The sequence below is a fragment of the Eubalaena glacialis genome, chromosome 13, assembly GCF_028564815.1.
Source record: "Eubalaena glacialis isolate mEubGla1 chromosome 13, mEubGla1.1.hap2.+ XY, whole genome shotgun sequence".
Taxonomy (NCBI): domain Eukaryota; kingdom Metazoa; phylum Chordata; class Mammalia; order Artiodactyla; family Balaenidae; genus Eubalaena; species Eubalaena glacialis.
In genome coordinates, this window is record NC_083728.1 from 78,432,896 (window position 1) to 78,448,256 (window position 15,361).

Genomic DNA, 15,361 nt, shown 5'->3' on the forward strand with positions numbered 1-15,361 from the left:
GCGCAGGCTCAGTAGTTGTGGCACACGGGCTTAGTTGCTCTGCGGCACGTGGAATCTTCCCCGACCAGGGCTCGAACCCGTGTCCTCTGCACTGGCAGGCAAATTCTTAACCACTGCGCCACCAGGGAAGTCCTTTTTGGCATTTTAAGCATATTTGCTGTTACGTGTCTACCAAGCATTACATTTGCAGCTTTTCATAAACAATGAGCTTGTTTGGTTTCCCATGGGTGTCCTTTTCTACTTTACTTTTGAACGTTATAGGGAATTTACAGCCTGTTTGTTTGTTTTCTGCATTGGGTCCTCGTTGCTGCGCGCTGGCTCTCTCTAGTTGTGGCGAGCGGGGGCTGCTCTTCGTTGAGGTGCTTGGGCCTCTCATTGCAGTGGCTTCTCTTGTTGCAGAGCATGGGCTCTAGGAGCGTGGGCTTCAGTAATTCTGGCACAGTAGTTGTGGCTCGAGGGCTCTAGAGCGCAGGCTCAGTAGTTGTGGCGCATGGGCTTAGTTGCTCCACCGCATGTGGGATCTTCCTGGACCAGGGCTCGAACCCGTGTCCCCTGCATTGGCAGGTGGATTCTTAACCACTGTGCCACCAGGGACGCCTCAGCCTGTTTGTCTTAAAGTCTTTCTCCAAATCAACTGAATTTTCCTTAATTAAAAATTTTTAATTAAATATAATGAAACATTTTTAGGACACTCAAAAGAGGATTGGATTTTAGAACACGAGGCAAACTGATCTTGATAATAGCCTAAGTTTTTTTGGCATTTATTCTGTGCCAGGCATTGTGATGAGCACTTTGTATGCATTATGCTTTTAACTCTCACAAGGCCCTTGTGAGACGGGGACAATTATTCCCATTTTTCAGATAAGGAAACAGAGGCTGGGAGATGTGAACTGACTTCCTTAGGAGGCTCCAATAAGTGGCCAGACTGGGATTTAAATGCAAACGTCACAAAGCCTACTGCACTGCCTTCTGGTTAGTAACAGGCATGATGTGTTCCATAGCCATGCGGCTCCAAAACGTGGAGGGGAGACCTCAACACTGACACTGGTGGCCAGGGTGGCTCCTCAGAAGAAGAGGCGGACCCTCTAAGATGCCACAGGCACCTTAAGGTGCTGGAGTTTGGCTGGGAGGCTGGATCTGGACCCATGAACTCATCTCTTCCAACAGGTTGATGGATAATAGGTTGATATCTGCCTGAATTAAAGCCATTCCAGGGGCTTCCCTGGTGGCACAGTGGTTAAGAATCCACCTGCCAATGCAGGGGACACGGGTTCGAGCCTTGGTCCAGGAAGATCCCACATGCCATGGAGCAATAAGCCCGTGCGCTACAACTACTGAGCCTGTGCTCTAGAGCCCGCGAGCCACAACTACTGAAGCCCACGCGCCTAGAGCCCATGCTCCACAACAAGAGAAGCCACCGCAATGCGAAGCCTGCACACCACAACGAAGAGTAGCCCCCGCTCTCCACAACTAGAGAAAGCCAGCGCGCAGCAATGAAGACCCAACGCAGCCATAAATAAATAAATAAATAAATAAATTTATTTAAAAAAAAAAAAAAGCATTCCAGGGGAATTCCCTGGTGGTCCAGTGGTTAAGACTCTGCGTTTCCACTGCAGGGGGGTGCCGGTTTGATCCTTGGTCTGGGAAGTAAGATCCCACATGCCACATGGTGCTGCGAAAAAAAAAAAAAAATTAAAAAAGAAAAATCACTCAAAAAGAAAAAACAGCCATTCCAATAATATGCCCAAGAAACTAACACACCATTGTAAAGCAATTATACTCCAATAGATGTTTAAAAAAAAAAAAAAAAGGAATAGGAACATTGTAAAACAATTATACTCCAGTAAAGATGATTTAAAAAAAAAAAGGAATAGGAAATAAATAAAATAATACGCCCACATATCTGGCAAAAAGGAGGAGGGGCACGCCTCCCACATCACCCCACAGAGAGCACTGCCCAGCCTGGGAGGAGGGAAGGATCTCTGTCACTTTATTAAAGTTTTTGATTTCTGGTGGCGTCCTTGCTAGCTGAGGGTGGAGGTGTGTGATGGTTCCAGAACCCTTTGGAGGCTTCAGGGGTGATGTTGCTCATGACCAGGAATCGCCCCAAAACCGAACTGTTGAATGAGTTGTGAAAGAAGAGCTTTGATGCATGTTCTAGAGGAACAGAGCGGGGGGAGGGCACGAGAGGCCAAGAGCAGCACCAGAGTTGGGATCACCCTCCAGATGTCAAGCTGCTACGCAGAGCTCCCTAGAAAAGAATAAGAGTCTTTCGACTTTAGATTCAAGGTTCATGTCTTTTTATCTTTCCATCCTTCACCTATCCATCCAACCCCTATCCCCCATCCATCTATTTATCCATCCACCATTCCCCACCTATCCATCTATCCATCCACCCACCATTCTCTTCCATCCATCCATCCATCCACAAATCTACCCATCATTCCCTATTCATAACAGACACTCAATAAACATTTGCTGAGACTTCCCTGGTGGCGCAGTGGTTAAGAATCCGCCTGCCAATGCAGGGGACACGGGTTCGAGGCCTGGTCCGGGAAGATCCCACATGCCGCGGAGCAACTAAGCCCGTGCGCCACAACTACTGAACCTGCGCTCTAGAGCCTGCGAGCCGCAACTACTGAGCCCACGTGCCACAACTACTGAAGCCCGTGCGCCTAGAGCCCGTGCTCCGCAACAAGAGAAGCCACCGCAATGAGAAGTCCGCACACCGCAAAGAAGAGTAGCCCCTGCTCGCCGCAACTAGAGAAAGCCCGCGCGCAGCAACGAAGACCCAACACAGCCAAAGATAAATAAATAAATTAATTAATTAATTTTAAAAAGTCATTTAAAAAAATAAAATAAACATTGCTGTCAGTTCCTTCTCTACCTTCTTCATGAACCTCTCTCTCCTCCTCTGCCAACCCCTTACTTGGAGAGGTTCTCCAAGGCTCCATCCTCAGCGCCCCTCATCTTTCTCACTCTGCACAACCCCCCATCCCCCCACCCCACCCCCCACCAGGGCAACTGCACACCCTTCAACTGCCAACTTCCTCCTAGATCAGATCTCTATCACCAGCCCAGACCTCGCCACTGAGTTCTGAAGTCATATTTCCAACTGTCTACAGAGCATTTCCACCTGGAGTTCCCAGGGGCCCCTCACACATAATCTGTCCAAAGGCGGGAGCGTGCCTGCCATGCCCCAGGAAGAATGAGAAGGCTGGCATGACTGGCAGCAGGGCCTGAAACTAGGGGTATCGGAGGGTCTCTGGACACAAGGGTCCTGGCATGGGGTTCACCGTGTTTGGATATCTGAGTCCCTTGGTCTTGTGTCTGTTTTTCCTTGATGGGCACAGGATTCATGTGGTAGGCAGCGACAAACAAGGCCTCGTCAGTGAGTTCTGTGCTGATCTGTGTCAGGAATTCCTCAGAATGGGAAACCTTCTGGAAAAGGGAAAGTCAGAGGGGCTCAGCCTGGGAGTTCCTACATGGGAGTCCTGGGTCTGGAGGCTCCCAGGCTGGGGGTTCTGGGTCTAAGGAGTCTGGTATCGGACGGCTGGGCCTTGCAATTTGGCCTGGAAGGTCCTGGAAGTGGAGGGCAGCCTTTGGGGACCTCAGGGGCCTAGTGCTGGGGGCTCTGGGCTCAGGGTTGAGGCTAGAGTTTCCAGGCTGGCGGTCTCAGTGCCCTAAGCCTAGGAGCTCTCCACTTCACTTCACCCCCACCCCAAGAACTCCTCTCCAATGCTCACCGGACCTCCACCCAAGGAGCCTGCAGAGGTTGTAGCTTGGGATTGCCCGCTGCCCTTTTTCTCCACATTCCTGGTAGCAGTGGATGCCATCCCCCTGGGGACAGTGGAAGCCCAGGTTATGCTGCGAAACCAGCCCACTTCTCCCAAACCCAACACACCACCATTCCCCGCGGCCTTGGAGAACTGTGTCAGTTCTCTCTCTGAAAAAAAGGAAAAAAAAAAATAAAAGAAATCGTTGCCTTAAATCTCCCTGGGGGAGGGAGGAGGTGGGACTCCCATAACACCCGCCTCCCGCCCCCCTCACTTCGCCCAGCAGGGGGCCTCTCTTCCCTTCTTCCCACCCAAGACGCTTCCCAAGACAAGGCAGCCCACTTGCCGCCCCCGACCTGGCAGATGGGTCGAAATCTTGGGCTACTCGGCAGGAGGGGAGACGGGGAGGTCTAAGGAGCCCTTTTATGGGCCGGGGGATTTGGGAGCTGGGGAGGAAGGCTGGAAAGAGGGGAACCTGGAGCAGCGCCGCTACCCGTTGCTATAAAAACCTTGGCGTCTGCGGAGGTTCAGCAGCCCCGTTGCCAGGAGAGTAGGGATTCTAGAACCAAAGCGGGGAGGGCATTTTCCCAGCTTGTCGCATTTGCTCCTCCGGCCTCTCCTCCACCCCCTCTAGGTCCCTCCTTGGGGGCAGTGACCCCCGCGCCAGTGGCCTTGAGAAACTTGGGAAGATCTCGTAGGGTGGAGACTGGCACCTAACCCTCCCACCACTAGGGGCACGCGAGAAGCAACCCCGCCCGAGGCCGCCCTCCAACCTCTCTGGCTGTCATCTCTTTGCCTGGAGCCTGCGAGAGCAAATGGGGGCAGAGAGAGGGGGCGGGGAAGAAAAAGTGTGGGCTGTGCCAAATAACCTGGCCTCTCGGGGGTGCAAAGAATCGGGAGGGCGGGATCTTTTTCCCTTAGTCTTCAGGAGTCATAGCCTCCGCAGAAAGGAAAGTAGAGACATTTACCTAGGCCTCCTTCTCCTTTGACCTCTCCTTTTAAGTTTCTTCCTTTGCTCAGCGTTGATGGTTCTTTGCCCCCTCTCCTCCCTCTGTACTTTGGTACGAACCGATGGAAAGGGGCGGAGGGAAGAAAAGGAAAAGGAAGCGGGCAGGTCTTAAAGGGGACGCAGCCATTTCTTAAGCCTCTTCTTCCTTTCTCCAATTTTGCAAGGGCGAACGCTGAAGAGTAGGTTCCGGAAGCTAAGCACAGCTGGAGCAGCAGGGGCCGCAGCTGGAGGCAGGAGCGCCGGCGGGGCAGGCGGAGGCCAGCGTCTGCCCAGAGGAAGGGCTGGGTGTGCGCGCCCCCTGTGCCCCGCGCACAGCTGGGTCGGCCCATGCTACGGCAGGCAAAGAGCTTTAACATCTGGGACCCGGCTTGGGGAGCGGGGACCTGCGCGCAGTGGGCGCGGCCGATGAGCCGGGCTGGAGGGTGAGCCTTGCGCCGGGGCTGGGAGCGAGCTGGCACCTCCAGATAAGGCCCAGGGCGGCCAGGGGACCTCCGCGATGCCAGGCGAAAATATCTTCCTGTTTGTGCCTAACCTCATCGGTGAGTGCTACCCGCGGCTCCGGGCCGAACGGGAGGGCTAGGGGCCTTGGGCAGGCTCCCTGATCCTGCCCTGTCTCCCCACGCCGTCTCAATCCCAAGGTTATGCCCGGATTGTCTTCGCCATCATTTCTTTGTACTTCATGCCCTGCTGCCCTCTCACGGCCTCCTCCTTCTACCTGCTCAGCGGACTTCTGGACGCTTTCGATGGACACGCTGCTCGAGCCCTTAATCAAGGTGACAGACACCTTTTCTCAGCCAGCCTTGAGACCCAACAACCCTCTGCCCCCTTTTCCTGCTTCCTCAGGACCTCGGGGTGGGCGGGTACTCGGAAATCAGAGGGCTCTGTCATTCCCATCTCTGTAGAAAGCAGAATAGAATGGCCTGATTTTGTAGCAGAATGGATTTAAGCTCGCTGTGGAGAACTCATTGATATCGAGGGGTGTGGGATACCAAGACCGGGCATGGCAGTGCAAGTGCTGGAGGCCTCTCTGAATAAAAATCCATTCAACAGGTGTTTTGGGGGCATCTACTATATGCCAGGCATAAGCCATAAGGATTCCAGAAAGCATGTTTAGAGGGAGGATGGAGAGGGAAGGGAGATGGTTTCTGGAGAGATGATTAATTTTTTTAATCTGTTCTTCAGACCCACCTCTAAGACTTCCCTAAGACTTCAAGTCTCCTTGTCTTGAGACCTGGATCCTTGGTTCTGGGATTGATGAGTTGTAGAGCTAGCTTTCTCACTCCCTTCTATACTGTTTTCTCTACACTGCCATGCTTCCTTGTCTTATGGCACGGTGACCCTTGCCCTTTGACCTTCATACTCCAACGATAGCAGTCTGCTTTCCTCCCCAGGCAGTGGATTGTGGGCCTTTTCTCTCTTAGACTCTGCATCAGAGTGATACACTAAATATGGCCTCTGTCACAGATCCATTGCCCCCTTACAGCCCCTTTCCACCTAATAGTTGCCATTTTTCAGGAACCCGATTTGGGGCCATGCTGGACATGCTGACAGACCGGTGCTCCACAATGTGTCTGCTGGTCAACCTGGCCCTGCTGTACCCTCGCGCCACCCTTCTTTTCCAGCTCAGCATGAGCTTGGATGTTGCCAGCCACTGGCTGCACCTCCACAGGTCTGTGATTCTGGGGGTGTTGACCGGTTGAAGAAGACACTACAGTGGGGAGGGGTGAGACCATATGGGAGGTGTCTTCAGGCTTCTTGGGAGGTCTCCTTTTTAGCTCTGCTTTGTTTAAGGACCCTGGGCAAATCTTCTCTGAATTAGCGTCAGTCCTGTTTTACAGTTGGATTAAGTAATCCCTAATACTCTTCTGAGGATTCCAAAGAGTTAACCTCCCTTGGGAAGGGGCATGGGGCTTTTGATCCCAGCTAGGTAGTGCGACTTCGGGCAAGACAGTGGTCCTCAGCTGTGCCCCAGTCCCTCCTCTGTTCAACAGAGGCAATCCCAGTACCTACTTTGTGTGGGTTGAAATGTGGATTAGGTGGGCATTCGTAGTAATGAAAGCTCATGGATTCCGCCTACTTTCTCCCCAAGTTCTGTGGTCCGAGGCAGTGAAAGTCACAAGATGATTGACCTGTCTGGAAATCGAGTGCTTCGCATCTACTACACCTCCAGAGTGAGCATTTGCTGCCCCTCCCTATTCACTTAGCTTACGGGCAAGTCCTGGGCTGAGCCCTGGGCCCAGGGTAGGATTGGTGGAAAGGGCTCCTGGGCTGAGCCCATGAATTGCTGGAGAAAGCAAGTGGGCCTGAGGCCCAGGTGCGCCCAGGGAGAAGGAACTGAGTGGCTTGAGGGGAGAGGGAGGGAGGAAGAAGCCAGAGAGGTGTGCAGAACCAGCTCTCAAAAGGCCTTAGGCTGTGAGAAGGAGTGTAGTCTTTACCCTGGGTGGGCTCGAGGGTGTAACACCTCCAGGTAAGGCCCAGGGCTTCAAGGGGGCAGCCGGGTAAAAATATCTTCCTGTTGGTGCGTACCCTTGTGGTGAGTGCTGCCCACAGCTCCGTGCGCAAGGGGAGGGTGAAGGGCCTTGGGCAGGTTCCCTGATCTGCCCTGTTCCCCCTATGCCCACCCACATCCTACCCGTACCGCCCTGCACCCCTCTTTCCCCAATACAGTTCCTGGCCCCCCGGCCCTTAGTTGGGGGATCGGGGGCACTACCCCACCCTCTTGCTTAAGCAGCCTTTTTGCTGTCTGTGCAGCCCGCTCTGTTTACCCTGTGTGCTGGAAATGAGCTCTTCTACTGCCTCCTCTACCTGTTCAATTTCTCCGAGGGACCTTTAGGTAGGAGATGAGGGGCTGGGCAGGAGGATGGGAGGGGGTCGGGCCTGCCCGGGGAGACGAAGGCCCCTCCCTCACCCGCATCCTGTTTTCTCTGTATCGCCCTTGCTTCCTTCCCACAGTTGGCTCTGTAGGTCTTTTCCGAATGGGCCTCTGGATCACAGCCCCCATCGCCTTGCTCAAGTCCCTCATCAGTGTCATCCACCTGATCACAGCCGCCCGCAACATGGCTGCCCTGGACGCAGCAGATCGTGCCAAGAAGAAGTGACCCTGGAACCTCCAGCCCCTGGCTACCCACCTGCCCTGGGAGTCTCACTGTGCCACGCGGCACCCCTGTCCCTCCTAGGAGGTCCCAGGCTCACGTCTTCCCAATGTGTCGTCCAACCTGCTGGGAAGGGGGACCAGCCTCTTTGGTGATGTCATGTTCTCCGTAATTCTGGGGACCAGTCCCACCCCTGTGATCTCCAGGGACCTGGACTTCAAATCAGGAAGGATGCTCAGGAGGCCCCACCCACACGGGCAGTGCTCCCGGGGCCCCAGGAGAGCTGTCTGAGGATCGGGCATAGTCACACCTGCTGGCTCAGCCCTGGGATCTGGCTTGGCTGAGACCTTAGGGGCACTTGAGTAAGGGAGGTGGGGTAGAGGCCAGGTTTCCCAAAAGGCAGGGGTTCAGACCTCTGCCCCTGGCTAGATAGAGGAAGCCTGTGGGTACCATGGCCCGGAGAGAAGGTGCTGTCGAGATCCCCACTGCAATCTCTGTCCTGGCTCCGAAAGCCTTGATTATAAAGGCGGGAGCCTCACTGTTCTGGACTTGGTTTCCTTTGAGATGGTCTTGGACCAGGGCCTGGGTCGAGGGGAGCTTGGGGGAAGGTGATGATCCATCTGGATACTTTGCCCGCAGTAGTTTACTGGCTGGCTCCTTCCTGTCATTCCTCAGTGACCTCAGAGACATCCCCTCCCTGCCACCCAAGCGCATTCCATGTCCTCTGCCCACCTGCTTTATTTTCCTTACAACACCGTCACTGGCTGTCTACCTTTACTTGTGTACCTGATATTTTCTACCCTCACTAAAATGTAAACTCAACGAGGGCACAGACTCTTCTTCTTTCTCTATCCCTACAAAGAAGATTAACCTTGACCTGGCACATCGTAGCGGCTTAAATACTCACGAATAGATCGGTTGGTTTCTCAGAGTGTGGTCCTTAGACCACCTGTGGGATATTTCTTGAAAATTCAGCTTCTTGGACCCTGTGCCAGACCTTCAGAGTTGGAAATTCTAGGGATGGGCCCAGAAGTCTGAAGTTTTAATAAACTCCAGCTGATTGATTCTTCTTCCCAGTTACACTGAGAATCACTGTTCCCTCTTAAACATTTTTTTGGGTACTTATCATAGGAGACATTGTTCCGGGCATCTGTCCCTGACAGCTATCCCTGCTATCTGAGCAGAAAGCTGTCTGGCACCAGCTTTCTTTTTAAGACTGCATTGAGCCTACCTTATGCCAGACCCTGTGCTGGAGTTTCTTTGCAGATACTACTTATTTTATCCTTGTAATAGTTTAGCCAAGAGGGCTTCATGTCCGAGAGGGCTGAAATTTATCAGATGTATATTGAGGGACTTCCCTGGCAGTCCATTGGTTAGGGCTCCACGCTTCCACTGCAGGGGGCACAGGTTTGATCCCTGGTCAGGGAACTAAAATCCCACAAGCCGTGTGCCACTGCCAAAGAAAAAAAAAAGATGTGTACTGAGCCTCAACTGCTCTAGGCCCGGGGGATTCAGTGGAAAGGAGGCCACAGGATAGCCAGGAAGGAGATGATGCAGTTAAGGGAGGTGCTTGTTGGGGGATAGGGTTAGAATGTGCTGTAGTGCTTTGGGTGTCTTAAGTAGAAAACTGGTAGTAGTAATTGGGGCGGGAAGGGTTAATGCAGAGGAGAGGATTGATTCTCAGCTGAGGGAGCCGGGAGGCCAGAGAGCGCCCTGAGCAGTTGCCAAATGGAAGCCGATTGATGTGCTGGAACACCGAGCACTGGGGGTTGGTGGCTGGAGAGCTGATGAGAGGTGGGGTGGAAGCCAGCGGCAGTCTGAGGAACCCAGGAGGGCTTTTGGACTTCACCCTGAGGGCCACATGGAGGCGCTGAAGGAATCTTTCAAAATAATAGGTAAATTATTCACATGTAAAAATAGTAAATTGCACACATTACGAAAGGATGACGAAGTCTTCTGCCATTTTAAGCTCCCAGTTCTCCCCAGAGGCAACCACTGCTACTCACTGCTTCTGTGTCTAAATAAAGTCTTCACGTCTACACGTATTCTGTATTTTAAAATTCATTTTGTATATTTTCTGGTCCACTAATGAAACCCAGCAGGACCCTGTGGAGCTCCCAGGTACAAATCCTTTTCGTGTCTCCTGTTTCTCGTTTGTAGGAAACAGGCTTCATTCAGCCTCCGTGACCCCTGAGTTCCAAAGGGCAGGTTCAAACAGTTGCTAATCAGAGAAGGGAGGGAATGCGGAAACAAGGGAGGAGATGTCAAGAGACAATTGTGCAGCCTTGGGGCTGGGTCGTGGTTCCTCCTCAAGGAATATACGTGTTTTTTTTTTTTTTAATTTATTTTACTGCGCGCGGGCTTTTCTCTAGTTGCGGGGAGCGGGGGCTACTCTTCGTTGTGGTGTGTGGGCTTCTCATTGCGGTGGCTTCTCTTGTTGCGGAGCACGGGCTCTAGGTGCGCAGGCTTCAGTAGTTGTGGCATGCGGGCTCAGTAGTTGTGGCTTGTGGGCTCTAGAGCGCAGACTCAGTAGTTGTGGCGCACGGGCTTAGTTGCTCCGCGGCATGTGGGATCTTCCGGGACCAGGGCTCAAACTCGTGTCCCCTGCATTGCCAGGCGGATTCTTAACCACTGCGCCACCAGAGAAGTCCCAAGATAGGTTATTTTTAACTCATGTTAAGGCCTAATCAGGAGCTCCTGACTGGGAGCTCCTGAAGCAGAGATTCAGGGACTCAGACTCCTCCCGACTTACAGTTCTGTGATTTTCAACACACAGCTTCCAAGAACACCCTGCTTGCCTTCATCTCATGTAGGCAGAGATGCACCTGGAGGACTGCACAAGGCTGGTTTATGGGAAGGCAGGGAATTGGCACGTGCTACTGCCACTCCCATTCCACTGGCTGCAACTCAGTCATGTGGCCACATCTACACGCAGGGGAGGTTGGGAAAGAGATTAGTTGTGGGACTAGAGGAAGAGCAGATAGATTTGGTAGGCAGGGTCTTACCATATAGAGTGTGGTTTTGCTGTTTAAAGACAGATTTTTCTTATACAAGGCGTACTTCAAGAAATCAATTAATTTATTTGGTATTCAACCAAAGAAAAGCCATTTGCTCCAGTGCTGAAGGAAAACAGGCTGTGTTGATCTTCATCACAGATCACACCATTCTGTATTTAATGGGCAATTTAAGGGAACTTCAAGGATAAATTTGGTACCAAGGGACTGACTGAGAATTGGGCTCCGGTGTGACCTGGAACTCCACTATATTTCCAGCAAGTCCTGTTTTCCAACCACAGAGGTATATCTTGTATCCCCCACTATACAATAAGTGCTGGGGAGACAGTGAAAACCTGTCTTCATGCAAAAAGCTTCTATTACCTTATTGGATTTCACAACTTTATGAGGTACATGTAGTCAGGATAGGCTAGATTATGCTGTGGTAACACCCCCCCCCACCACCCCCGCACCAAATCTCAGTTCCTTAATACAGCAAACATTTCTCCCTCCTGCTGCATGTCTATTTGCAGGTCAACTGTGGCTCTGCTTGGACATTTTTCTCTGGGACTCAGGCCAATATTTGACTATTGCTGGTTAACATGGACAAGGAAAAAGGATGGTGATGTCACTCCCTCTTAGATTTCATTGGCCTGAATAGGTCATATATGTGGCCAAGCCCAATGGCCATTGGAGATCTATGTGGAGACATCAAGTCATCAATTGGAAATGAGCTTAGAGCTCAGGGGTGAGATCAGGGATGGAGAAACGGATTTTTGAATCTAAAGCCATGAGACTGGCCAAGAATGTAGCTGAGTAAGAGAACAAGGCTCTGGGAATTCCCTGGCAGTGGTTAGGACTCCACGCTTTCACTGCTGAGGGCCTGAGTTCAATCCCTGGTCAAGGAACTAAGATCTCACAAGCCGCACGGCATGGCCAAAAAAAAAACAAGGCTCAGAGTGACTCATATTTAGCGGCTGAGCAGAGAAAGTAGAGCTGGCCAAAGGAACTGAGACACAGCCAGGGAGCTGGAAAGAAAAGTGCAGCAGGCCAGGTCATGGGAGCCTGTGGTGGAAGAGGGGTGGCCAACTGTGCTGAATGATGGGAGAGGCTGAACGAGAGGACCTAACTGCTGTGTTTAGCAACAAGGACATCACTGGTGATGCCGAACAGAGCCATTTCCATGAAGCAAGGGGTGGAGACAGAAGCTAATTGGAGTGGTTTGAGGAGATAATGAGAGGTGAGGAATGGAAACTGAGGACTTTGGCCGTGAAGGAGGACATATGGCAGCTGGAGGGAATGTAAGGCTGAGAGAGTTGGTTCTCCATGGGAGGGAGCAGAGCATGTTTATATACCGGTGACCCCGATCCAGGATAGGGAGAAACAGACGGTGCAGGAGAGAAAGGAGGTGGGGACGGAGGAGTGGACTCTGAGGACCTGAGGAAAAGGGGGCGAGCTGGGGTCAGTGGGACACGTCCTCAGTGGGAAGAGGAAGGAGGACAGAGTCCAGATGGGGTCATTTGTTCCATGTGATGCTGGAAAGGGCCTTCCTGCCCCATGTGCTTCTATTTTCTCAAAGAGGTGAGAGAAAGTGGGCAGGGGTGTGGGAGGTGGAGAGGAGAGGGGGTGTGAACAGCTGTTCTGAAGGGGATCTCACGCAAGCTAGACAAGCAGAGTCAGAGGCCGTTAGGTCTCCCGAGATTTGTTGCTGTGAGTTTCAAATGAGATCAGTCAGTAGGTGGGGTGTTCTTCCTCCAGGAACATGCAGCTGGTCAGGGCCAGTGGAGGGGGCGGTAGCTGGTTCAAGTCGGGATGGGGCTTTTTCCACTGAGCATCGTGGGGTGGGGGAGAGGCGAGGAGTGAGGGAGGGTTTTTTTAAATTGAAGTATAGTTGATTCATTTTTATTTTTATTTTTTTAGCTCTCATTACTTATGATCACTCCTCATACATAACCTTAGGCAATCAGTCATGGAACATAATTTTTTAAACCTTTACCCTATTGCCCACCTACCTCTAATCAAGCTTCCCCTCTGGCCACCCCAGGGTGAGAGAAAGGAGATTGCCATCCAGAAACAATCTGGTTTGGAATACAGGGGGACAATCAAACATCCTCAGTGGGATGTCAGCGGGGATCTGCCACCACTCAAAACTCAGCCCTTATGTGGTCTTGAAATTATTCCTGGCTGCTCCATGTAGGGGCAGATCTAGGCAAAATTGTGTAGTCCGTGAAGTCTGGTTTCTGCACTTCTTCCGTGGCCCCCAGAGCTGCGCTGCTGTTCCCTGCAGCTGAGAGTCCTCCCCTGTGGCTTGTGCTTCACAGGCAGCTCTGAATCAGTATGATGTTAATTTCTGCTGTACAGCAAAGTGATTCAGTTATACATATATATGCATTCTTTTTTTTTAAATTCTTCATTATGGTTTATCATAGGATATTGAATATAGTTCTCTGTGCTATACAATAGGACCTTGTTTATCCATTCTGTATATAATAGCTTACATCTGCTACCCCCAACCTCACACACCATCCCTTCCCCAACCCCCTCCCCCTTGAAAACCACAAGTCTGTTCTGTGTCCATGAGTCTGTTTGTTTCATAGGTTCATTTGTGTCATATTTTAGATTCCACATATAAGTGATATTGTATGGTATTTCTCTCTTACTGACTTCACTTATAATCTCTAGTTGCATCCATGTTGCTGTAAATGGCATTATTTCATTCTTTTTTATAGCTGAGTAGTATTCCATTGTATATATGTACCACACCTTTTTATCCAATCATCTGTCGATGGACATTCAGGTTGCTTCCATGTCTTGGCTATTGTGCATAGTGCTGCTAGGGACATAGGGGTGCATGTAGCTTTTTGAATTATAGTTTTGTCTGGATATATGCCCAGGAGTGGGATTGCTAGATCATAGGTTAATTCTGTCTTTAGTTTCTGAGGAACCTCCAAATTGTTTTCCATAGTGGCTGCACCAACTTACATTCCCACCAACAGTGTAGGAGGGTTCCCTTTTCTGAGGGAGGTTTTGACTGAGAATGAGTGAATTACACAACAGACAACAAAATCTAAGCTGGGCAAGATTGAAACGAAAGGGGTGTGGGGTTCAACGTTGAGAAAGTGGTTGAGAACAAGGTCACTGAAGCCTGGAGTCGGAGGAATCGTTGTTGGAAGGCGAGGATGAGGCGGCAGGAGTTGATTTCAGCGGTGCTGTGGTTATTAGTAATAACAAGGTCAAAGGATGGCCACGGGAGCCGTGGCCGAGACAGGAAGGAACTTATCCTCCATGGGCAACCTTACCTGCTGTCACTTATCCCCCGAGGCCCTTGGCTATAAACAGTGCTAACACAGCACTTAGCACATGCCAGGTACCAGATGAAGAGCTTTAAATCAGTTACCTCTCCTAAGGGAAGATGTAGGGGATTTGTAGGAAGCAGGGGTGGATGAGCTGACTCGCTTGCCTAGTCTGTCCACACTGAGATGGCACCACCAAGTGCTACGGGCTAAAGACAGCCCCCGGCCCCAACCAGCTCAGACTTGAGTGGAGCTACTGGTCACCAATGCAACTTGAGCTGGAAGGAGACAAGAGCTCATGGGGCCAGGGCCCAGTGGGGGAAAAGGAATAAGACCCTAAAAAAGCTTCAACCCTGCTCAGGAGGGGAACTGCTGGCCCATTTCACAGATGAGGAAAAGATCAGGGAGGTTGCATTCTCGTTGCACAGCTAGTACACCCAAGCTTCTCTCTCTACCCCGAGATCTTTTTGCTTCCTCAGCAGAGACCAGGCAGGCCTGGCACCTACAGCTGTACCTGGGTGGGAGGGCTGGTGCACCTTGCAGCCTCCATTTGTGTGCCCAGACTGATTGTACCTGGATCCATCCCCCAAATAAGGGCTCCTCACTAGTCATGGGGGAGGGTGAGAAGGGGGCACCCCTTCCTTAATGCTCCGAAGAGCCCAAATCAGAAGCCCAGGGAGGTGCTCCAGTTCCTATGGCCCTGGTGCAGTAACTTCCTCTCAGATCTGACACCCCCATCTGAGAAGGGACGCATGCACAGACGCCATGTGCAGGTGTGTGATTCAACCAGCAGGTGGCGCCAGAGAAAGCCTCCCAAGTGCTGGAGGTGGGGAAGCCAGGATGGCTACACCCACAGCCAGAGGGTTAAGACTCCAGAACTCCCAGGCCGAGCTGGGGTCTGGGAGGAAATGGCAGTGAGAAGAGATGGCACAAGAACCGTCCCAAGGGGTACAGGCCCATCCTCTCACCTGTGGCATCATCTCCCCCAGCTAGTGTCTAGGAAAGCTGACTGCCAAAAGGATAGTCTGGCTGTTGAGCCAGACTTTGGGCCCACATTCCCATCAGCCTGACTTTGGGTTAGTCTTCTTCCTGCCTCAGTTTCCTCTCCACTTTACAGATGAGGGTAGCCTCTAGTAATTATCAGGATTTCAGGGGTATCTCTTCCCTACCACCATTAAACTCCCTTGTGATGCAGACT

The 15,361-nt window shown here is 51.7% G+C and overlaps 1 protein-coding gene and 1 long non-coding RNA gene across 3 annotated transcripts; one reads left to right on the plus strand and one right to left on the minus strand.

Moving 5' to 3' along the window:
- Window positions 1-1,589: 1,589 nt before the first annotated feature.
- On the minus strand, window positions 1,590-4,579 carry LOC133103353 (uncharacterized). Of its 2 annotated transcripts, none has more exons than XR_009703266.1 (3): window positions 4,550-4,579; window positions 3,747-3,840; window positions 1,590-2,251 (listed from the first exon to the last, which is right to left on the minus strand). It is a non-coding gene; the product is annotated as an uncharacterized LOC133103353 (long non-coding RNA). The 2 variants fall into 2 exon arrangements; XR_009703267.1 differs by lacking the exon at window positions 4,550-4,579 and adding an exon at window positions 4,286-4,443.
- A 305-nt stretch (window positions 4,580-4,884) lies between these two features.
- CDIPT (CDP-diacylglycerol--inositol 3-phosphatidyltransferase) lies at window positions 4,885-8,699 on the plus strand. The gene is made up of 6 exons (XM_061208748.1): window positions 4,885-5,324; window positions 5,424-5,558; window positions 6,301-6,454; window positions 6,875-6,956; window positions 7,537-7,618; window positions 7,738-8,699. The coding sequence occupies exons 1-6, from the start codon at window positions 5,282-5,284 to the stop codon at window positions 7,881-7,883; spliced, it is 642 nt and encodes a 213-aa protein (XP_061064731.1). The 5' UTR covers window positions 4,885-5,281; the 3' UTR covers window positions 7,884-8,699.
- The last annotated feature ends 6,662 nt before the right edge of the window (window positions 8,700-15,361 follow it).

Coding starts and splice junctions, on each gene's coding strand:
- CDIPT (XM_061208748.1), top strand. CDS start 5,282: ATGCCAGGCGAAAATATCTTCCTGTTTGTGCCTAACCTCATCG. Junction 6,455..6,874: donor CACTGGCTGCACCTCCACAG/GTCTGTGATTCT, acceptor TTTCTCCCCAAG/TTCTGTGGTCCGAGGCAGTG. Junction 6,957..7,536: donor GCATCTACTACACCTCCAGA/GTGAGCATTTGC, acceptor CTGTCTGTGCAG/CCCGCTCTGTTTACCCTGTG.